The following is a 23,473-nucleotide window of genomic DNA, read 5'->3' as shown; positions in this document are numbered from 1 at the left end:
GTTAATAGCAGCACAGCATGTTACATATAGGTTGGAACTTGGCGCAAATGCAAAGGCCTTGACTCTGGAGGTGATGAAATCTCCCTGCTCATTTACTGTGACATCACCTGTGATGCAATCAGGGCTAGTGAGTGGGAGAGGCTGTCACATTCAAGGAACACACATTAGTTTGCCACCCCAGCATGCAGAGCCCCTCTCCCTTCCCCGCCAGCCACAGACATTAGAGGGGGTGGGGAATCCTAATCTAATGACGTTGAGGCACAAGACCCCTTGGCGGATGACGTGTCCCCGTGACCTGTGGAGTCGCTGAGTGTATTTGAAGAAGGATTCCCCCACACGGGTGTGTTTCAAGATGTTCCTCTTCGCCCGTAAAACCAAGACCCCCATCAGCACCTACACGGACTCCTACAGAGCACCGAACAGCATGAGAAAAACCTTCCAGGAACCTCCGAATACTCTGTGGAAAGAAAATAAGTTTGTGACGGAGGTAAATCTCCCCCTCCCCCAGTAGGCAGTGTTATCAGACGCAGGATCTCAGTAAGCCCCATAAGCCCTTCAGATACTGATTTTTATGACGTTTTGGGTGTCCTCATAAAATGTGGGTCTCCCCTTTCCACTTAGCGTTTTGACTGTGCAGCCGTGCCAGCGTGGTGGTAACAGTATCACTTTAAACTACCTAAACATGCAGCTGGTGAGCGAGAGGCAATCTGTTGTTGTCCTCGTTTATAAATGAGCGCTGGTCACTACTGCTGTGGGAGGGAAATAATAAATGCAGCTACTGTAATGCTTAGATAGCACTTTTCATAAGAGGCCAGTATCGTTCTCTCCATTTTAAGATGGGGAAACTGAGGCACGGCAAGGGGGAGCGATTTGACCAAGGTCACCCAGCAGGTCAGTGGCAGAGAAGGGAACAGAACCCATGTTTCCAGAGGCCCAGTCCACTGCCTGAGCCAGTAGGCCACATTTTCATTTGTTCATGTTCCTCTGTGCAAGAAGAGCTACATGCCAGTCCCAAATGGAAAGCTTTCACTAACAAACGTCTGTACTGAAGTCCTGGTGTCCTTCGGGCCAGCCATAGCTCTTAGCAGGCAGAGATTTCATTGTTAGCGCTGTGAAGCACCTGGCTGTAAGTGCTATAAAATAATACACAGAGGCGGTCCATGGCGACTATAGGTCACAACATAAATTCGGCCACACTGGGTCAGACCAATGGTCTATCTAGCCCAGAATCCTGTCACTGACAGTGACTGGTGCCAGATGCTTCACAGGGAATGAACAAACAGGGCAGTTACAGAGCGATCCACCCCCTGTCGTCTACTCCCAGCTTCTGACAGCTGGAGGTTTAGGGTCAGCTGGAGTATGAGGTTGCGTCCCCGACTATCTTGGCTAATAGCCATTGATGGACTCCATGAACTTATTTAATTCTTTTTTGAACCCCGTTATACTTTCAAAACATCCCCTGGCAACATGTCCCACGGGTTGACTGTAATGGAATATGTCCTGTCCATTTAGATTTCGATGTGACATTGCACGCTGGGCCCTATTGTCTCTATAGACCATAGTTTTATCCAAATTAGGTGCCAAATTTGGGGGCACTTTTGTTGCAAACCACCTCTGGTTAAAGACACTCCAGAGATCGCAGACTGGACTATCTTGTCGTGTCTTTCAGTGGATCCTGGTTAGTCTCCTTGGTGCTGAGGCTCTGTGCATGGCCAAACTAGAACTGGGCTGTTGGGGGGTTCCCAGCTGTCGAGGCCTCCACAAGTCATCACAGTAATTTTCTCGTTAGAGATTTTGAAACATGCCGGGTGAGTTAGAGCGGTGGATGAAAACCCTGCAGAACAGCCTATAAGCAAATGTCTGATGAATTTTTGCCAGCTGGTAACAATGAACGTAATATACAAAAGTTGCCCTGCCTCCAGGTTCAGACTGTTCTCCACAGACATGGTATCTGAGCAGCCAGACAGCTTCTTTCTCGGTGCATGAACTTTCCACTACCACCCTCTATGCATCTGTCCTTTGGCTTGGAATATGGTACCCGGCACCCTCTGCTGTCCAGACTGTGGCAGAACTGGTGAATGACCATTAGAAAATGTTTTCGAGCTGAGGCGCAGAGCGAGAGCATCCAAAAAAGGGAGGTTAAACAATCACAAGGAGGCTCTTTTGGGGCAATGCAGGCTGAGCCTGGGCACTTCGCAGTATGGGGCGTATGACACACAGCTAGGCAGCTCTGGTTCTATCTAGTAGGGGACAGCATTGCATGCACACCCCAGCCAGCTCATTGCAATAGAAGCTCACTGCAGGCTGAGGAGGAAAGACATGCTGTACTCCAGGAGGTGCTGCCAGCAGCAGCTAATTATTAATTAGCTACTTCCCATCGCCAATAATCTAATCACTCCAATTAGTGGGAGGGAGTCATTGGTCATGAAGTGAACATAGCAAAGACTGGCTCCCAAGCGCCCGAGGCCGAGAGGCGGTGCAGCCCGCTCAGGCAGTCGTGGTCAGAAAGATCCGACAAGCCATCCTTGGATGGGCGCGGCGGTGGGGATGAGAGAGCTCCGCAGAATACTGGGGACCTGGCAATGGAAGAAGGGGGGGTCATTTCTGTAACCCCTACTAATGCAGTGTGGTGCGCTGTCTACCTCAGGTGGCCAGGCCATATGGAGGTTTATCGGTCTGCTAGAGCCTGCCAGGGGCTAGAGCTGGGATTTTTAGCTCTAGAAGGCTCAGGTCTGATTCCTGCTAGGCAGGGGGGTCACACTGTGTTTTATGGGGATGTGTCTAAGCCAAACCTCATCTCTCCTAACGATCTGACCTCTCTCTCCAGCCAGCCTTTGTACCCTGCTGATTACCAGGTACCTGACTGCCCCCCTACCCCCCGCCTCCATTTAAATGCCCAACAGTCCATGTGTTGTATTATTTCTGAATTACTGCACTTGCTATTAAATCGGTACATGTCTGTCTGTATGCATCATAGTCCAATGTACTCCCCTCCTGCCGCCCAAACCCCTAAGCCCCAGCTCACATCCTGGGCACCTCTCACTGAGATGCCCCTGCTCACTCCTGCATGTCTCAGGCTCCAGGCGTGCCTTGGCCTCCGCTCACGCCTTGGTCAAATAGAATCATAGAATATCAGGTTGGAAGGGACCTCAGGAGGTCACCTAGTCCAACCCCCTGCTCAAAGCAGGACCAAGCCCCAACTAAATCATCCCAGCCAGGGCTTTGTCAAGCCTGACCTTAAAAACCTCTAAGGAAGGAGATTCCACCACCTCCCTAGGGAACCCATTCCAGTGCTTCACCACCCTCCTAGTGAAATAGTGTTTCCTAATATCCAACCTAGACCTCCCCCACCGCAACTTGAGACCATTACTCCTTGTTCTGTCATTTGCTACCACTAAGAACAGTCTAAATCCATCCTCTTTGGAACCCCCCTTCAGGTAGTTGAAAGCAGCTATCAAATCCCTCCTCATTCTTCTCTGCTGGAGACTAAACAATCCCAGTTCCCTCAGCCTCTCCTCATAAGTCATGTGCCCCAGCCCCCTAATCATTTTCGTTGCCCTTCGCTGGACTCTTTCCAATTTTTCCACATCCTTCTTGTAGTGTGGGGCCCAAAACTGGACACAATACTCCAGATGCGGGGATGTCGAATAGAGGGGAATGATCACGCCCCTCGATCTTCTGGCAATGCTCTTACTTATACAGCCCAAAATGCCGTTAGCCTTCTTGGCAACAAGGGCACACTGTCGACTCATATCCAGCTTCTCGTCCACTGTAACCCCTAGGTCCTTTTCTGCAGAACTGCTGCCTAGCCAGTCACCCCACAGAACCGGCTCCTCTGATGTGACTAAACACGGGGCCTTTCTCCCCAGCCAGCCAGGGTACATGGGTGCATAGACATCGTGCTAGCGAGCACCTTACACGTAATGGGGCAATGGTGAAAGATTTTATCTCAGGGGGCTCTCACAGAGGTAGATGGCGAGAGAGAGACACAGCTGGAGCAATTGTGACTTGGATTTGGAGGTGGCTAGGAACTCACTGAAGGTGGCAGATGAGGGGGAGGAGCGAGGGCAGATTGTGCTCGAGGGAGAGGGTGGAACAGGGTGGGAAGAGGCAGGGCGGGGCGAGGGGACAGGAAGAGGCGGGTGGGGTGGGGCCTTGGGGGAAGGGGTAGAGTAGGGGCCGGGCCTGGGGCGGAGCGGGGGTCAAGGTCCCCCCGGCAGATCAGAAAGTCGGCGCCTCTGTGCCAAGGGGTTGCCTTTGATATTATGGGCAATCGTTTCCCATCTGCCAAAGGACCCTGTTTTGATACAATCTACCTGCCCAAAGGGCTGGATCCACAGGGATCTCGCTTTTAAATTTTAGCTACAATGTGGTTGACCCAACCGACTGTGACATCACTGGTGATGCAAGCAGGGCTGGTGACTGGGGGAGGCGGTCAGATTTGGGAGACAGACTTTTAATTTGCTACAATAGTACAGAGAGCCTTTTTCATAGTCTCACCCCTCAGCGTGGCTTGTGGTGGACTCCAGAAATTAACTTCAGGCATAAAGCCCTTGCTGGCTCGTGGGGATCAGTTGAGACGTAGTTTAGACGGAAGGTGGAATCCCTTCCAAGGACCCGTTTGAGAGATGTTCCTCTTTGCTCATAAAACAAAGACGCCGATCAGCACCTATACAGAATCTTACCGACCGCCTTGTACTGTGAAACAGACTTACAGGGAACGGCCACTTACGTTGTGGGAAGAAAACAAGTTTATTACAGAGGTAAATCTCCCACGTCTCAGACTGCTAATCTACAGCCCTGTTAGCTGAAGGACGAGTTCCCGATGGTCTGTGAGCCTGGCACCCAGGGCGTGGACAGCATCAGGTGACAGGCCCCCAAACTGTGGGGTGCACCTCCCTAGGGGGGTACGGAGGAATGTTTTGGGGGGGGATGGCAGGTCCCAGGCCAGCCCCCCCGGGGAGCGGGGAGGGAGCATCAACTAGCCCCACTCCACTCCCAGCCCTGCCCCCAGCCTTGCCCCCACTCCTGGCCCCAGACCCACCCCCAGCTGTGGCCCCAGACCCCTTACCCCTGTCTGTGTCCTAGGGGGCATGGACAGGGGCAAGGGGAGGAACGTGACGCTGAAAAATTTGGGGACCACTGACATAAGCTCAGCAGCTTTGGGCTAAATTGGGAGTGGGACAGGAGACTTCCAAACATTTTGAAGGGGGCTGCAGGCCAGGGGGTTATTTTGTGGTTTTTCCCTTAGCGGGAAAGTTGATGGCCGGGGTACTCTGTTGTCTTTCCAACGAGGCTTGCATCAGAATCCCTTTACCGTAGGCGGCTGTGGGGCTTTTAGATTGCAACCGCTGTGGGTCAGGGACTTTTCTTACTGTGGGCGTGTACAACACCTAGTGCACTGGGGCCTCTAGACCAGGGGTCTCAAACACGCGGCCCAGGGGCCGCATGCGGCCCGCTGGGTTATTTTCTGCGACCCGCAAGCCCCTCTGCCCCCCCTTCTTTTCCCTGCCTGCCCTGCTCCCGCGCTGCTCCGGGAAGAGAAGGGGGGGCAGAGGGGCTGTGTGTTGCTGTTGCTTCAGTCAGCGCCCCAGCAGCTCCAATTGGCCGAGAACGGGGAACCGCGGCCAATGGGAACTGCTGGGGGCGGTGCCTGAAGCAACAGAAACACACAGCCCCTCCGCCCCCCCTTCCCCACGTTCCAGCCTCTTCCCGGAGCAGCATGGGGACAGGGCAGACAGGCAGGCAGGCAGGGAGCCTGCCCTGCCCCCCGGTACGCGCCGGGCCAGATCCTGCCCCCCGACCCCTCCTGCAGCCGAACCCCCTGCCGCACCCTGCACCCCGAACCCCTCCTGCAGCCCAACCCCCTGCCGCACCCTGCACCCCGAACCCCTGCCCTGAACCCCCTGCCTCACCCCGCACCCCTCCTGCACCCTGCCCCCCTGCCCTGAGCCCCATGCTGCACCCCTCCTGCACCCCAACCCCCTGCCGTACCCTGCACCCCTCCTGCACCCTGACCTCCTGCCCTGAGCCCCCTGCCGCACCCTGCACCCCTGCTATACCCCTCACCCCTCCTGCACCCCACACCCCATCTCCCTGCCCTGAGCCCCTGCCACATCCCACACCCCTCCCGCGCCCCCTGGGGGCAGGAGGGGGCAGAGTTGGGGTGGGGATTTCAGGAAAGGGGTTGGAATGGGGGCAGGGAAGGGGTGGGAAGAGGCGGGGCAGGGGCGAGGCCTCATGGAAGGGGTGGAGTGGGGGCCGGGCCGAGGGTGGTGGGGGGACGTGTCAGTTAATGCGGCCCTCGGGCCAATGTACTAGTCCTCATGTGGCCCTCGTAGGGTGACCAGATGTCCCGATTTTATAGGGACAGTCCCGATTTTTGGGTCTTTTTCTTATATACGCTCCTATTACCCCCCCCACCCCCATCCCGATTTTTCACATTTGCCATCTGGTCACACTAGGCCCTCATGGTCATTTGAGTTTGAGACCCCTGCTCTAGACCCTCCTGCAAAGCAAAATATCATCAGCATCAGCATCTCCGTGGTGACTGAAGATCCTGTGGGACAAGGCGGAGGATATCATCCCTGACACCACAGCTACATCCCTTCTGCCCACTCATTCCCACTGCAGCTGGAGCCGGGATTCTGGCTTATTCTGAACTGCTGTGCAGGGCTGTTGTGTATTGTTTAAAGGCTGCTGCTTTCAGCCCTGGCGGAAGGGGTGTCCGCTGGTGAAGTGTGTCCGGTGCTTTGCAAAGATTCCCACGCCCATGCTGAGAATGTTTGGGTGTTGGGGGGAGAGAAGAGAAGATATGCAAATTCAGCTACGCGAATAGCATAGCTGAATTCGACGTATCCTATCCGACTTACCCCGCTGTGAGGACGGTGGCAAATCGACCACCGCGGCTCCCCCGTCAACGGCGCTTACTCCTACCTGCGCTGGTGGAGTACGTGCGTCGATTCGGGGATCGATTGTCGCGTCCCGATGAGACACGATAATTCGATCCCCGAGAGATCGATTTCCACCCGCCGATCCAGGCGGGTAGTGAAGACAAGCCCTCAGATCTACTGATGAAAAATGCGCTATACGAGCTAAGTATCATATTCTTCTTCCACTCACCAAGCCCCTGTCCTGAGGCCAAGCTACACCCTCTCCCTTCAAATTGACAGATCTCTTTTTTCTCTCCTTCTGGGCACTGGGAGGGATCTGACCCTCTTTCACCTCCCCGTCTGTTGGGGTCACCGTCGTATAACAGACACACCTGTGGTCAGCTCACCCCACAGAGGGACAAACCCCAGGACCTTTGGTTCCAGCTCAGGTCCCTGGCACCCCAGTTAAAGGAGAAGGTAGTGCTATTACTGGATGGATTCACAACCACTTGAAGCCTTTAAATCAAGACTGGGTGTCTCTTTCTAAAATATATGCTGTAGCTCAACCAGAAGTTATGGGTTTGATGTAGAAATCAGTGGGGGAGATTCTCTGGCCTGTACTATGCACAAGACCAGCCTAGATGATTCTCTGGCCTTTAAATCGATGAATCTGCTAGGGCTTATGGCCCTGATCCTCCAAGATATTTAGGTACCTAATTCCCAGGGAGTTAAGAACCTACATATCTTTGAGGATCTGGGCCTGTATCTTCTGTGGATCTTAAGGCACAAGAAGGAACAATAGCGACATACACGGGCCCAGTTTCATCCAGCAACCGACAGTGGAAACACACATCTGCTGATCTCATGACTTATCTGGTGTTCCGAGTAACAGACCAGCAATTCCTCCCTTTCTTGCATGAATTCTACACAGCAGACACGGTTGACTGGCTGACTCTCTTGCCCTGTGCTTTTTATGCCTTTGTGGCCAGGCCCATCTTCGGTCCCTGGCTTGCAGGGCTATTTGCCAGGTGGGGTGGTACATGGAGGTTCGTGGTGGATTTACTGGGGGAGATCTTTGATGGGACTTGAGGCATGGTGCACTGGTGTCAGTGGAGGGTGTCTGTCTATTTAACGGCTGCTTTTTATTGTAAAGAGCCTGGGGTGGGAGTGCTTTATCTGACAGTACAAAGCATAATAAATAAATGCTTCTAATTGACGTCATGCTGGCCGACCCCTCCTCCGACCAGCGCTCACACATGACAGCCCTAAAAGGAAACAGAGCCACAGAGCACAGAGCAAGGGACCAGACCGAAACTGTGACAAAATGGGCAGTGGGATGGTTCTCATGGGCCCTGGGGTTAGACGTCGCCTGCGGTCCCCAAGCCGAAAGCCTTTTCCACACCCCACTCAAATGGGCCCTGCCTGACTCGTCCGGCCTTCAGGAAGCACTGCAGTATCATAGCAATGCAGTCTGCTTTTTGGGGCACCTCTTACCCACAATGCTCGCTGCTGCAGAAGGAGCAGGGCGGAGAGGAGCTTAACTTGGAGAGGTGGTTCCCCGGCCAATCTGGGAGGTCACAGGGTGGCTGGTCCTTTAACAGTAGGGGTGGGTCTCTCAGTTCCCACCTGTGACACTAACTCGCTTCTCCAGGTGGGGAAAACGGGGCATGTGAGTCAACCGGGCCTGTGGGATAGATGAGGGGGAAGTCTAGGCAGGGGGAGATGGAGGTGTCTGCAGGGAGGTAGGAGATCTTGTGACACTGCAGGGAGACTCCGGCTAGGTAGGGCTGGGCATGGCCTGCCAAAGCAGGGAAAGTCTCCAAGCAGGAAGGCATGGGAGGAGGGAGCAGTGAGCCCAGGAAGGGCTGGTGGGGGAGATGAAAGAGAGCCCCGGAAGGGTGAAAGCTGAGCCCAGAGCGTGGGCAGGAGAGCGTCTGAGCTATTGAAGATGGACCAGCCCCCTTGTTACTGATGGGGCACTCAGCCCTGTACAAGTACTGACAGGCTAGAGGGCCTGAGTGTGTTACATAAGAATGGCCATAATAGGTCAGCCCAATGGTCCGTCTAGCCCAGAAATCCTGTCTTCTGACAGTGCCCAATGTCAGGTGCTTCAGAGGGAATGAACAGAACAGGAAATCATCAAGTGACCCATCCCCTGTCGCCCATTCCCAGCTTCTGTCAGTCAGAAGTTTAGGGACACCGGAGCATGGGGTTGCACCCCTGACCATCTTGACTAATAGCCATTGATGGACCTGTCCTTCAGGAACTTACCTAGTTCTTTTTTGAACCCTGTTCTAGTTTCAGCCTTCACAACAACCCCTGGCAGTGAGTGCCACAGGCTGACTGTGCGTTGTGTGAAGAAATACTTCCTTTTGTTTGTTTTAAACCTGCTGCCTATTAATTTCAGTTGGTGACCCTGATTCTTGTGGTATGAGAAGGGGTAGATCACACTTCCCTATTCACTTTCTCCACACGAGTCACCAGTTTAGAGATTTTTTACATTCTGTTGAAGCCAACGTTGAGTCTCCCGGAGGTGGCAGGATGGGGCCCCCACTGTATCCGGTCCAGAGAGCGTGCAATGCAAATAAGACCCAACCAATCCAGTTCAAACTGTCATCCCCTGGGCAGCCTGCTGTGTTCGCGTGCGTGTCTGTGCATGTTTTTAGTGGATTACGGTTGAAAAGCTTCAGAGAAGTGGGTTAGGAGAGATCTGAGTGTGAGCATCAAGGGCTCGTCCTGCGCTCACTGTGGGGGCCTGGGTTAAAGGAGCATTTCTGGGCGCTTAAGAGGGAGGACGTGGGTGGTCATTTTGAGTGTTCAGTGAGTGACACCCTTGTGGTTGCCGTGCACCTTGGTATTTCTGAGATCACCCTGCTTACGAGGACAGTGCTTTTATTCCGATTTATATTTCCCTGGCATGGAGAGGCCCCCTTCTGCTGCGTGCTGGACAAAGAGACAATCCCTGCCTCCAAGAGCTCAATAAACAGGACAGACCAAAGGTGGGAAGGGAAATAGACATGAGTTTGTGTGTTCATGGTACAGCTGGGGTTTGAACCAGCTCTTCTAAAGCCTCGTTTGGTGCCTATCCAGTAGGCCACACTACCCTCCCCCCAGAGGAGACAGTCACATGTTCTTACATCACTTCCAGGGATGGTGAAAGGGCACCAGGCTCCATTGTTACGGGACAATATTTTGATGCAGCATCATGTGTTGCGGGATGCCAAAGGAGCACCTACAGTTCCAGTGCACACACACCAATAAGCATTAACCCACGGCGTACCAGAGTAGCCCCAAAATATCCAGAACAAGCCAGGTTAGTGGCTGCGTTCTAGTGAGCTTTTAAACTTCCTCTTTGCAGGCACTTGTTCTTGTACCCGTTCATGTGCATATGACAAATGAACACGCACTCCTGTGTGCATGGACAGTGCCACTGGGAATCCATGAGCGAATGGTCGTGGGGCTGTTTTCTGCCCATGTGACTATTGGTTTTGGGGTAGGACGGGAAGCTAGGAGGTTCTAAATTTTAAGCCTGGCAGTACACTGATTCCTCCTTTGGTTTTTGGCTCCAATTCCATCACCTGCAAAAATAAAAATAGGGAACCTACCTCTACAAAGCACTTTGATACTTATGGATAAAAGCACCATGTTATCGTCAGGTGTTGCCATTATATACTTTGAAGAAGAAGAGCATTGAGATTTGCACACTGAACTAGCTTAGCTACCTCCTACTGGCTGTAACCAGAACTGCTCAGCTGTGTGTCATAGGCCCTATATGACTAACTACTAAAGGTGATTTCCCTTTTACTGAAGTGCAGAGGCTTTCTGAGAATGAGGTTTTCAGCTCTAGCCCTGATCTTGTTGTTACACTCTGGGTGGCCACAGTGACGAGCATATTATCAGTCATGACACGCCTTGATGCCCATGGACTTTCCCCCTTCACTGCAGCCTTGAATTTAATTGGCTTTATCCCAAACACAGAGGAATTTGCAAAGGGCAAGCTGGTATCCTTGCAACATTTAACTGATTTCATTCCCAACTCTCTGTTGCCTTTAGGGGTTAACGAGGCCCAGAGGAGAAAATCAGGTGAACCAAGCTCAGCTGGAGAAGATGATTAAGCATGCAGTGCAGGATTATTCCTATAAGAACGCGATAGAACCAACAGCCTATAGGCCAGAAAAGTATTGGGTAACCAGACCCGAAGGTATTGCTGGATTGTTTTAGCCACCTGCCCCACAGCCCAGGCTCCCTGTCCCTCTTCTTCCAGCTCGTGCATAGCGTGCTCCCACCCAGTGCTGGGAACTGCACTCAGGGCCCGGGGGTTCCTAAAGAAGAGTGGGTCTCGGGGTGCCGAACAGGGGCAGATTGTCTGGGTCGCTGGAGGCCAGGAGGCTGCGGTACAAGCAAAGGCCGCCGGGAGCAAGCACAGGTCCCCACCCTGTGCATCCCTACCTGTTCTCCTGCAAGAAACCCATTTCCCCTCCATACAGACCCTTCCTCCCCAGTGCAGAGACCCAGTGCTCAGCACTGACGGTGGGGAAGCAGCTCTCTCACTGCTGGGCTCCTCGTGTGGTTCTCTGCTGCTGATACGCAGGGCCCTCTTTGAGGGAGCAGGCGTGGCCGGTCTGGCCCAGCCACGGAGCATTCACAAGTCAGGCCAGGATGCACCCAGCCGCTCCTGGATCCTGGGCCAGCCGGCCTCAGTGCCCAGATTCCAGGTGCAGAGGTCAAAGGATTTGCGCACCCAATTCCCATTAGAACGAATGGGATTCCAGCATCCAGACCTCCGGGGGTGCTTTGGAAAGTCTCAGCCCTAGAGTCCAGGACCATCGAAAGCCCACCAGCCCTGCTGAGGTTGCACCAGTTCCTCTGAGGCCTCCTCTTCCCCATGATGCACGCCCATTGCACGGTGCTCCCCTCCCCCTCTACCTGATTACAAGCTCCGCTCCTCCACCCACCCCCACCTTCTGCCTCCATATCACTACGGCACAGGGTGGGAGGGGACAGGGAAGAGGAGTGCACCTGGGGAAGCCAGCAGCCCGGCTGGCATGGAGTCAAGGCGGCTAGCTAAGCTCTCCTGTTCTCTCTGAAGAGCCCCAGGTGGTCCACTTGTCTCTGCTCTCCTCCCAGCTGTCCTTCGTTCTGCCACCAGGAGGGAAGGGCAAATGGGACTGTCTGTGGGCACCTGTACGCCGCTCCTGCCACCCCAGGGGCACCAGAGAAGGGACAGCAGCCTGCATGTATAACCATCAAGCAGCAGGAAAGGATTCTGGGAACTGGAACGATGGGATGGAATTACCTGAAGGAGGATTTAGGCTGAACAGCAGGAAAAGCCCCCAGATGAGGGACAGGACATACCAGGCTGTGGAATCGTCTCCCAGGGGAAGGGTGGGACCCTCATTGCCGGGGACATATCAACGGAACCGGGCACAGCCCCAGAGCCCAGTGTGCGGAGAGCAATCCTGCGCCGGGCAGAGATAGGCTATGGCCATTTTCACTTCCTGCCCAGTCCAGGTTTGACCTATTTGCTTGGCAGCCGGGGCGCTGCCCCCTGGACCCTGCAGTGTGGCAGATGGGGGCTCCACATGGGACTGCCCTTCCCTGGCTTCTACGGGTGCTGGGTCAGTGCTGCCTCCCCCGGCTTGGGAGGTTCATCTTCATCCTAGAAATGGGAAGAGAAGCAAAGGGCTAGTGGGGAGGGAGGGAAGCTGATTTTTAAAAAACCCATGCGTGGTTCCTCTCTCCCTCTGGCCCTCACGGCCAGGCCAGCAACACCCTGGAGAGGTGCAGCTAATTGGCTCCCTGGGACACTCCCTTGGCCCCTCACCCCTGCTGCTGATGCACCAAAAGGGCTGTTTTGAAGCACGAGGCTGTTGCACCTAGGCCAAGAGTTTCCACTACAGGAGCCCAATGTTAGGCCCCTAAATCCTTATTTAAGCTCCTGATTTTCCGAAGTGCTGGGTTCCCCCTGACGTCAGCTTCACGCCACTAACTTACGTGCCTAAATAAGGCCCTCGGAGGCTGACTGTAGGCGCCTATTGTTGCAAATCTTGCTCTAGTTTCTCTGGCCCTGCTCACCGCATCAACCCTGGTACGGCGGCACTGTGCGCTGCTGTTCTTGAAGACCGCTGTCGAGTGGAAGGCCAACAGCAGAGCACGTGCTATTCAGAAGTCCACATTTGACTCAGTTCTCACACAGCAGTGCCAGAGAGACTACCGTTATTTAGAATAAGAAATACGTGCAGCATTAGCTGGTGCCCCACTGTCTATTTTTGCAGTGCCTTTCAGCCCCCAATGTAACCACCTGATGCGCAAACTCTGCCCAGGGCACACTTAACCCACCACTGCACAGCAGCCACCTCTGGTGAGGCACACAGCTGCTGTGTAACAATGTACGGGGATACTAGACCACAGTGGAGGATGGGAAGTGAGGAAGAATCCACTTGACACTGAAGAGAGACTTCAGGTGGGCAGAATGCATTCCCTGAGTTGTAATTTGGCCAGGGCCAGAGGATCTTAAAAGGGTCTGAGGGGTCAGGGTCTCAGCTGTATGTCCCATCCAAAAGAGGGCACCTCCAGCATCCCAGAATCCCTTGCACCATGCTGTGGAACTGATTAATGTCTAATTCCAGTGGGGATGGTGGCACCTACTGAGACACCAGCACGGGTCCCGCCAGCATTCTGGGATTCCCCGGCGCACACTTGACAGGCTGGAGCTGAGTTAGTTTGGATGGCGGGGCTGTTTGCCTTGGGTTTTGTTACGGACCCCAGCTCCCGCCCAGCAGCTTTGGCTAGCTCCACGTTAATCGGTTTGCTGGGGCCAAAAGGGCTAATGTGATCCTGGGCTGCATAAGCGTGAGAGGGGTGAGTCGGGGAAAGGAGGTGATCTGGCCTCCGTTTACAGCACTGGTGAGACCAGTATTGGAACCCTGGGTCCGGCTCTGGTGCCCACATGGTGAAAAGGGTTTTGAAAACTCAGACGGGTAAAAAGCCACAAAAACGATTCAAGGGTTGGGCGGGGGGAGGAAGCCTGACTGTGAAAGACTGAAAGAGCTCAGTCTGCGTAGCTTATCGAAAAGAAGATGAAGAGGTGACTTGATTTACCGTGTCTAAGCACCTTCCCTGGGAGAAAATACCCGTCACTCAAGGGCGCTTTAATCTAGCGGAGTCAGGCAGAACAAGCAGCAGCAGCTGGAAGGTAAAGCCAGACAAACTCCAATTAGAAATGACACTTTTTAACAAAAAGAACAGGAGTACTTGTGGCACCTTAGAGACTAACAAATTTATTAGAGCATAAGCTTTTGTGGACTACAACCCACATCCGAAGAAGTGGGCTGTAGTCCACGAAAGCTTATGCTCTAATAAATTTGTTAGTCTCTAAGGTGCCACAAGTACTCCTGTTCTTTTTGCGGATACAGACTAACACGGCAGCTACTCTGAAACTTTTTAACAGTGAGGGCGGTTAACCATTGGAACAAACTACCAAGGGCAGGGGTGGGTTCTCCATTGCTTCATGTCCTCCGATCAAGACGAGTGCCTTTCTGGAAGAGATGCTTTAAGTGATTGGGCTCAATACCAGGGGGAAGTGGGTGAAATTCTCCAGCCCATGTAATAGAGGAGGTCAGACTAGATGGTCTAAGGGTCGTTTTTGGCCTTGACGTGTAGGACTCTGCGAATCCCATTGTTCTTCCTCCCTGGTAGGAAATGTTTGTCTGTTTGTCTGTTTACATTTCAGAAAAGTACAATCCAGTTTTTGTCAGTGGAGACAAGTACGCAACGTGGAGGACAGGCCCCTACAACAGCGCGGGGTGGAATAAATATACCACTTACCTCCCCAGGCTTCCAAAGGTAAATCCTGGACCTCCAGAATGCGCCCGCTTCTCGTCCCTAGGCGGGGTGCGGCGGATAAGCAGGGAAGGGGCTATGCTTTCAAAGTGGCCTGTGGGGTGTCAGCCCCTGTGACTCCTCCTACAGCCAAATAAGAATTGTACAGCTGGCTCCTTCTCCACTCTTTGCTTTGCAAATTTTACCCTTAATCACCCAGGTCAAAATCCAGTATAATACTTCTGTGCACTTGCATAGCGCCTTCCAGCAGGGCATCCCCAACCGCGCAACACTGCAAAATGGAGTCAGTCCCCCTGCACGCTAAGCGAAGTCCTGGCTTCGTCTGGCTCCAGACCATCCTCCCGAGGGAAGCGAGGAGTTGCTCCAGCTACAAGCAGACTTTCCCCCCTCCATAGGGAGAGCTGTGTTTTCAGAGACAGGGTTCAGACACTGCAAATATCTGTAGCTAGGATCTGTGCAAAGGCGGTGGGTATAAGAGGCCAGGGGAGGCTAAGCCTTCCCAACCAGCCAGCCCGCCGCCTTTGGAGCATACGCTCCGCCCCGAGGCTCCGCTCCCACTCGTCCTCTTCCCAGCCCCACGCTGCCTGCATGGAGGCCTCGTGGGAGAGGGTGAAGAGGTGCACACAAGCGGTGGGCAGACAGCCAACTCAGTTGGCCGACTGGTGGGCAGGTGCAGGGGCCTGGGGGAGGGGGCGAAGAGGCACAAGCAGTAGGCACGGGGGGAACCTTTGGGAGGAGCCCGAGTGGGGCCCCGGGATGGGGCATGGGTGGGGCTTTGGGGGGAGGAGACTGATCAGGGGTGGGCCTTGGGGCAGGGCCACAGTCCGGGCACACGCATCCTCCCCAAACGTGTCTATGTCTGTGCTGTTTTCATGGCACGTGTGCTGTGTAGTTCTGTGCAATAGAAACAGAAGAAAACGGTCAAGGTAACTCTGGGTTCGGCAGAGTCTGTGGAATGACTTAGGTGTTGGCCCAGTTCCCAGGGGCCAAGCGTTCGCCACGTCAGAAAAGCCACCGGTTCACTAAGCAGCATCGACGCTGGCGGTCTCAGCAGAGAGGCCAAGGCAAGGATGGCGCCTGCTCTCACCTCCCACGGGCAAGGGCAGGGCAGGGTGAGGGAAGCTTGTGCTTTTGCTGCCCGGGCTGTTCCTGATCCAGAGACGAACAGGGGACTTTGCACGTTTGCTGGACATACATGAAGGCTCTGAAATCTTTCCTTGCAGGAAGCCGGGATGGAGACCATTCTCCGCGGGATGCCCATGGAATACCCGCCGAAGCCCGACCGGCTCAATAATTACGGTAATTGTACTGGGTCCTCCTATAACCTTACCTCGAGAGAGTGGGGATTCCAGGAGAGCCAGTGGGGGAGATTTTAATCCATACAATGCCTCGCAGGCTGGAAACAGAAGGCGTCCCGCAATGAGCAGCGGGTAGATATTTCCCTGGGAGGTTTTTATGTGCAGCATTTCTGGGTCCCTTCAGCTGCAAAAGACCAGGAAGCCCCTGGAGCCATTCCGGAGCATAAGCTCTGCTGTCGCTGCCGTCTGGGGCTCTGAAGGCGACGCCAGGACTTGCCAATTAACTGCCCCCAACTCAGCTACCTCCGTTCCCCTACTCACCAACCCCACAAGGCAGCTCACGGTCAGGAACCCCTGAGGTTACCAGGGTTCCTGAGGCTGTGAAGGTGCCTCCTCCCTGTGGCTGCTGGGAGTGGGGCACAGTGGGCTTGGCTGATCCCCGCCGCTGGTAGCTTATGGCACTGCTGAGTCTCTTCATCCTTGAGGATGTTGGGAGCTTTCTTAAAGGGCCACTCCCCTTGGGAAATGTTGTGGAGGGCTTCCAATCCCTTGTGCATTGACCCACCCCACCTGCCCAGGTCACCAGTGGGGCCTTTCTGCACCCAAGCATGGGTGGAGGGATAGCTCAGTGGTTTGAGCATTAGCCTGTTAAACCCAGGGTTGTGAGTTCAAGCCTCAAGGGAGCACTTTGGGGCAAAATCAGTACTTGGTCCTGCTAGTGAAGGCAGGGAGCTGGACTCAATGACCTTTCAAGGTCCCTTCCAACTCTAGGAGATGGGATATCTCCATATATTATTATAAACCTCTGCAGCTGGAGCTAAAGAAGCAATTCGGTAGCTGGCCCCAGTAGTAGATTGTTGTCCTGCCCACGGCCACTAGAGGAAGACGTGGCATGTGCATGCGCACACAAGCACACACATAAGCATGACAGGTTTCAGAGTAGCAGCCGTGTTAGTCTGTATCCGCAAAAAGAAGAACAGGAGTACTTGTGGCACCTTATTTGTATTTGTTAGTCTCTAAGGTGCCACAAGTACTCCTGTTCTTCTTTTTACACATAAGCATGGGATCCTTGCTCTAGTCACTAGCCCATCCCCCGTTTGGATTCTGCAACTCCTTGGTTGCTCTGGTTTTGCCCTACTTGCCACAGGCGCTGTACCCAGAACACTTGAGGGCCAGGCTCTCCGTCTAGGGCGGCGAATGTCTGGTTTCCCCTCCCCCACCCTTTTGGCTCCTCTTGTTTCAGAAAGGGAAGTGGTGGTCAACATGCTGAACAGCTTATCCCGCAGCCAGCTCCCCTCCGTCCAGCACCGTTCCACCATCCCTGGGAGAAAGCCCTTCCAAGGCTACTACAGCCCCTGCACCGGGCGCCACTACTGCCTGCGCGGGATGGATTACTACGTGGACGGCGCCCCCTGCAACGAGAGGCAGCTCAACCAGCTAGTGGAAAAGATTGTAAGGTTCGGAGGGTTACACAGTGCACATAACACTTCCCTCTCGGGGCAGAGCAGAATCCAGCCCCGTCCTTCCTCGTTGCTCCTGCAGGGCCCACGGGGGTCAGAACTCGGGCCCTGATCCTGCCCATCGCACCCAAAGCTCCCCTGGGCAGACGGAGAGTTTGGCATGCAGGATCGGGCCCTCGTTTCCGGCAGATGGGCATTGCGGGGCAAAGAGCAGGCCCGGTGCTGGGGAAAGGAAAGGCAGCGTTCAGGGAAACACGGGTGTTCTCGGCCCTGCCCTTCACTGACGCCCCGGGCCCAGACAACTGAACATCATTGAAAGATGATCAGGAGAGGCCAGGGCGTGTAGGAGGGGAGGCTGAGGTGGGGATCAGTGCAGAGAAAGCAGGGCCCTTCCACACCCCTTTGCAAAGGACCGACACCTTCGCCCCCCACCTCCTGGCGCACCCCCCATCTCCTCCCATCCCGCCCCGGGGTAAGATCCCCATCTCACTCGTTCTTCTCCCAGTATTGCCAGCCCCAAAGGTTCAAAAATCATGAGTCAGGCTCGCCAAAAATCACGAGATTGGCTTTAAAATTGTGAGATGATGTAAAAAGAATAGATTGGGTGTCCTTTTGATTTGCCTTCTGCTTTTGAGCCTTTGGGGCGCACTGGGGTCACATTTTATTGCTTTCTCCACAGCCCTTACTTTTTCTTTAAGAATGAAGGCTGAAGTCATCACATAGCCACGTGACTCCAGGAGCTGGGGCTTTAAGGAATCCAGTAATTATCCTGAGACTCATGACAAAATCTTGAGAGTTGGCAACACTCTGGCACCTGTCCCCTTTCTCAGTCCGTTGGGTTTTCCCTGGGCGGTGTTTTCATTTCTCATTCCCCTTTGCCTCCCTGCTCTCTCTGCCTTCCACACCCTCACTTTCCCAGTTCTCTCCTCCTCCTTTTTCCTCCCCACTGGTGCTCTGCCCCTCCTCCCCCCCCGCCCACACCCCAGTGCCCTCCTCCCTCTCCACCCAACTGGGTGAGCAGTTGTCAGTGAGCCCAAGCTGAAGTCACTAGAACTCTTTGCTTGAGTAGCCAGCAGCAGCCCTGCAGCTCCCCAGGACAGGGCTGCGAGCCAGGTACATCCCCTCTGGCACCGCAGAGATAAGGGCAATACCGTAAAGAGGGATATATCTATACACAAGCGTGGCCGCAGGCTCTGTAGCCGCAGAGGCAGGGACAGTGACGAGAAGAGTCAGGGGTGACCCAAGGGTGGGACCTTCAGCACAGGAGATGAGAGCAATCCTGGCAAATACAGGCCAGGACACCCAAATAGTCAAAGCTCTGGGTCCTTGGGGTGCTGGAGCAATGGGCAATATGAAGAGGACTGACTCCCGGAGTTAGTGACTGACGGGCAGGCGGAGAGGGTGCAGTAGCAGCTCTGGGTATTATTTTGCTTTGGATCTGAGAGACTGCACAGAGGAACCTACTCCGGGGCGTGGGCTGTCTCTCTGTCTCGGTGTTTATAAAGTGCCCATCACCCAGGGGGTCCAGCCACACAGAAATTGCAGTTTTTACGAAGCGGGTTTCTGAACCTGTTTCACGCAACCAATGCAATCTCCCTGGGCAGATGCTCTCAAACCGATTTGAGAGCGGCCGATACACAGTCTGCTTCACTCAGTTTGCTCAGGAACCGGTGTAGTTAAAGTGGTGCTGCTCCTGGGTGCAGACCATGCCAAAGCCCCAGCCCTGCCTTGCCTTCGGGGTCAGCCCCTTGCCTGCCTAGCCCTCTGAGGATAGCGCTGTAGCCCCACTGCTGCCCATTGAAAACCCCTCTGTCTCCAGGAGCGGTGCTCCTAGCACCACCTCGCTCTGTGGAGGAGAGAGCTGGAGCAGCTCGGAGCGGAGGAGCCCAGGGATCTGGTTTTCCCTGCAGTTAAAGTCTGGGTGCTCGGCCCCACTAAAACCTGCCCCTGGGACGTTAGTCCCTGTGCTGTGGACAGACCTCTCCCTGTCATTACTACTCCACCCCAGAATCCTACCACCGCCACTTGCGTTTCTGACGCTGCTGACGCCACCATGCCCCACTTGTGGGGAGGGAGGAAGGATCTTTCCCACGTAAGCTCACTGCCCACCAAAACGAGAGGGAGCAGAGAGGAGCGAGCCCGGCCGCCTGTTGCTATCGCTAACCATCCCCTTGCGTTTGTTTCAGGAATATCCCATACTGCGGCTGCAGCCGAGAGACGATGGACTATGCACCTTTGCACAGCCCGCCGCAATCTTTCCCGTATATGAACCTTAAGTAAGAAAGTTAAAGCCGGGTTCAGTGGTGGGGGAAGGGCACCGTGGCTCTAGAAAATCATGTCTTACACTGGGGAGAACAGGAAACTCACAAAAGTCTTGGACTTTCCCCAGAGGCCAGAACTTCCCTCATTTGGGTTTCAAGTGAATCGTGAAAAATGACTGCTTGTATTATGGTAGCCCCTGGAATACAGAGAGATTAAGTGACTTGCCAAAGGTCACGGAGCAAAGTGGCAGAGTTTGCAGGGTGGGAGGAGCTTATTTTTAAGGGACAGCACCATGCTTTTATTCCTGGTACAAAATAATGAAGGATTGTAAGGGACCAAACAAAGGAGGAGTGTTTGCTCTGCCCACCCTGGGGTCCTCGCCTGACGGCAAGAGAAGCGGTTAGCAAAAGGGTCGCAAGAGGTCACCTTGATGTAAAACAAATCCTGCCAGGGGCCGGGAGTCTTGGATGGTGACTTGGGCCCAGGACCAGCAGAGCGAGTCCCCAGAACTATAAATGTAACTAGGAGTGTTTAAAGGAGACCTAAAAACAGTTGCTTAGATGGGTTTGTTGCCTTTTTGCTGTAATGCTTTCATTATTTGTACTATACTTCACCTCCCCAGTTCCCCAGCTGCAAAACAGGGATAGCCACTGCCTGGTAGCCTTCTCAACCTGGGCAGGGGTGTGAGGGTTTATTTACTAGTTAATGTCTCTATTGTGCTTTGAAATCATAAAACCCCACGTAAGTATTCGAAACCCCTGCAGACTGACAGCACTACTGAGATAGGGCGGCCATCGCTTGGGATTCGTTTTTGTGCCATTTTGAACAGGTTTCCATGTCTAGTCTTTGTGGCACTAGCTTTTGTTATCATCATCTGCCCAGAGCCCTAGTTATCCAGTGTCCCTGTTTTCATAGTGTAACCGTGGGTCACAACTGAGGATGCCAAATTCAGGATGAACAGCTTAGAAATAGGGCAAACACAACCCAAAACTGGTGGTTATTCTTTCATAAGATATACCAAACCAGCCACAAAAGTAAATTCCTGTTTCACCACACTGGCTAACAAGAAAACATAAAGGCAGTTTCCTCAGGCATTCCAGTTCTTATATCACCACCAAAAACAAAAAAAACCACTGGATTCAGAGATGAGTGGTTCTTTACAACCAGTCTCATCAAATAATAGGTTCTTCTGATCCCAACGGATCCAGCCACACACCCAGGTCAATATATAATTTAGATCTTACCCAAAAATCAAGCTGGTGCCAATCCTTTAGTATCTAAAATCTAAAGGTTTATTTATAAAAAGAAAGAAAGAAAGGTGAGAGTTAAAATTGGTTAAAGGAATCAATTACATCCAGTAATGGCAACGTCCTTGGTTCAGGCTTGTAGCAGTGATAGAATAAACTGCAGGTTCAAATCAAATCTCTTGAGTACATCCACTGCTTGGATGGGTCATTCAGTCCTTTGTTCAGCGCTTCAGTTTGTAGCAAGGTTCCTCCAGAGGCAAGAAGCAGGATTGAAAACAAAATGGAGGGGTTTCCAGGGCCTTTTATAGCTTTTGCCATGTGGAGGGCATCCCATTGTTCTTACTGTGGAAAATTACAGCAACAAGATGGAGTTTGGAGTCACCTGGGCAAGTCACATGTTCATGCCCAATTTTCCTCAGTCATTGCAGGAAGCCATTACCCGCGCTCCAGACAGCATGTTTACATGACAGTCCACTCAGTGTAGATGAGCGTCTCCCATGGTCCATTGTCAACCAAGTGTTTCTTGATGAGCCACTTAATTTGAATAGTCCCTCCAAGATGTGCTGGCTAGCTACCTTGTGGGCGTTACCCCAGGAGCAAACATTTGAAATCCAAGCATAGAGCCAACACTTATAACTTCACATACAAAAATGATACATGCCTACAGATAGCACAATCATAACCAGAAAATCATAACCTTTTCATAGACACCTCACTCAGCAACCTTTGTACAAGATTTGCTGCAAATATATAACAGTGGTTGCAACCATGATCTATATGGTCATATTTTAATCAGATAACGTCACACCATAGCATGCTATGGTGTGTCCTGGCTGTGTCCTTCACCCATTCCTCTGGCGGTGCCTCTTAATCACTGCCCCCTTTACTTTTAGAATCCTGCCACTGAGAAGGCAATGATCACCAGGAACCGGCCTTGGGAGGAGGGCCTGTTTAACTAGATTTAGCCTTGCTGTTGTAGGCCCTATTCAACCCCAAGCAGCCCAAAATCAGGGGTCAGGCCCCCAAAATTGTGAGATTTAAAAAAAAATCATAAATGTTCTTATTTGCATTCTGATTTCAGAGCCTTTAAAATCCACTCGGGTCACATATTCAAACTTCTCTCTGCAACCAGGAGGGCTAGAAACTGACTTATTTTTTTAAAAACAGATTCGCATGTAATCACATGACTCCAGGAGCTGGGGCTTTAAGGAAAGCACCAAAATAGTGCAAGCATTAGCAACAGTGTTCACATGCATGGGGAAGAATCCTTTTAGCTAAAATTGGGATTGAAAATGGTTCTCCAATGCTGGCGAAGGTAGAACAAACCTTTAGTTCAGTGGTGGGCAACCTGTGGCCCGCGGGCCACACGTGGCCCATCAGGGTAATCCGCTGGCGGGCCACGAGACAGTGTTACATTGACCATCTGCAGGCACGGCCGCCTGCAGCTCCCAGTCCCAATCCCCGGCCCGCCAGCGGATTACCGCAGGTTTCCCACCACTGCTTTATTTCATCTGCCTGTTGTTTGTGTTCGCCTCACCGCAGACAAAAGATAGGCACCAGCGTGGGCTAGTTAGCTATGTGGAGCTGTATTCTCTGGGGTTTTCCCAGAACCCCCGAGCACGTCCCTCCCACTGGCTCCCATGTGCCTTTTAGCCCCTTGTCTCTCACCTGCCACACCCATCGGCCAGAGACCCCACTGACCAGGCCACCTCCCTCCCCAAATCCCAGGACCAGGCGTTCGATATGGGGCAGAAAAACGGTGAACTTGTGGAAGCATCGCTCTGCAGTGAATCAGCAAAGAGAATGGCTCCCAAAGCTTGCCCTTTGCAAGCTCCCTGGAATCTCCTAATGAGACCAGTAGGAAGTGGATTAGTAAGGACCCACCTGCGTGGGTGAGGCTTACGATCCATCGGTTTTTCCTCCTTTCCCAGGTGGGACACGAGTCACTTCCAGAAGGCCGGCGGGCCGCAGAAGGATAACTACGTCATCCATCCCGAGTTTGTGTCGGAGTCCTACCCCACTTCGCCGTGCTGGTAGAGAACAGAGTCAGGCTTCCATTAAAATGGGTCTTGCCAACCTTCGCGTGTTCGTTCCTTAAGGTGCCGTCGGTGAAACATCCCCGCCTCCCAGCGGCAGCATTGGACAAGGGGCAAAGGGAGCTAAGAGGAGGGTGGAAACCTACTTTGCTGTGTAGCTGCTCTTAGCCCTCCCCCAAGCCTCTGCATAGCTGGCAGCTTTGCTGCTCAAGATGGTTGGGCAGGAAAAGGGATTAGGGTCTTCCCCTTGCCTGAGGGAGGCCGGAGGCTCCAGCTCCCCCTGCAATCTCCTGTCAAGTCCCAAAGTTTGCAGCCTTCTTCCTTCCAGAAGAATGAGCTGCCTTTGGAGTCTGTCTTTGCCACAGACTAGTTCACTAGAAGGCGGGGCTGTGGGACACAAGCCACTCCCTGCCCTGCAGAGATGAGCTTACTGACATCCCAGGGGATCTGGGAAAG

At 53.3% G+C, this 23,473-nt stretch overlaps 1 protein-coding gene across 1 annotated transcript; it reads left to right on the top strand.

Moving 5' to 3' along the window:
* The first annotated feature begins 352 nt into the window (after positions 1 to 352).
* Positions 353 to 23,018, top strand: C6H9orf24 (chromosome 6 C9orf24 homolog). The gene is made up of 7 exons (XM_054031766.1): positions 353 to 487; positions 10,926 to 11,073; positions 14,605 to 14,717; positions 15,938 to 16,013; positions 17,256 to 17,469; positions 19,659 to 19,748; positions 22,913 to 23,018. The coding sequence occupies exons 1-7, from the start codon at positions 353 to 355 to the stop codon at positions 23,016 to 23,018; spliced, it is 882 nt and encodes a 293-aa protein (XP_053887741.1).
* Positions 23,019 to 23,473: the final 455 nt, after the last annotated feature.

The sequence above is a fragment of the Malaclemys terrapin genome, chromosome 6 (genome assembly GCF_027887155.1).
Source record: "Malaclemys terrapin pileata isolate rMalTer1 chromosome 6, rMalTer1.hap1, whole genome shotgun sequence".
Lineage (NCBI taxonomy): Eukaryota > Metazoa > Chordata > Testudines > Emydidae > Malaclemys > Malaclemys terrapin.
The sequence above is the reverse complement of the archived record's forward strand: the minus strand, read 5'-3'. Positions and strand labels throughout refer to the sequence as shown.

Bases quoted from the DNA above. Each gene is read 5' to 3' on its own strand.
- C6H9orf24 (XM_054031766.1), top strand. From the start codon at position 353: ATGTTCCTCTTCGCCCGTAAAACCAAGACCCCCATCAGCACCTACACG. The intron at 488-10,925 runs GTAAATCTCCCC...TGTTGCCTTTAG, and splicing joins AAAATAAGTTTGTGACGGAG to GGGTTAACGAGGCCCAGAGG. The intron at 14,718-15,937 runs GTAAATCCTGGA...CTTTCCTTGCAG, and splicing joins ACCTCCCCAGGCTTCCAAAG to GAAGCCGGGATGGAGACCAT.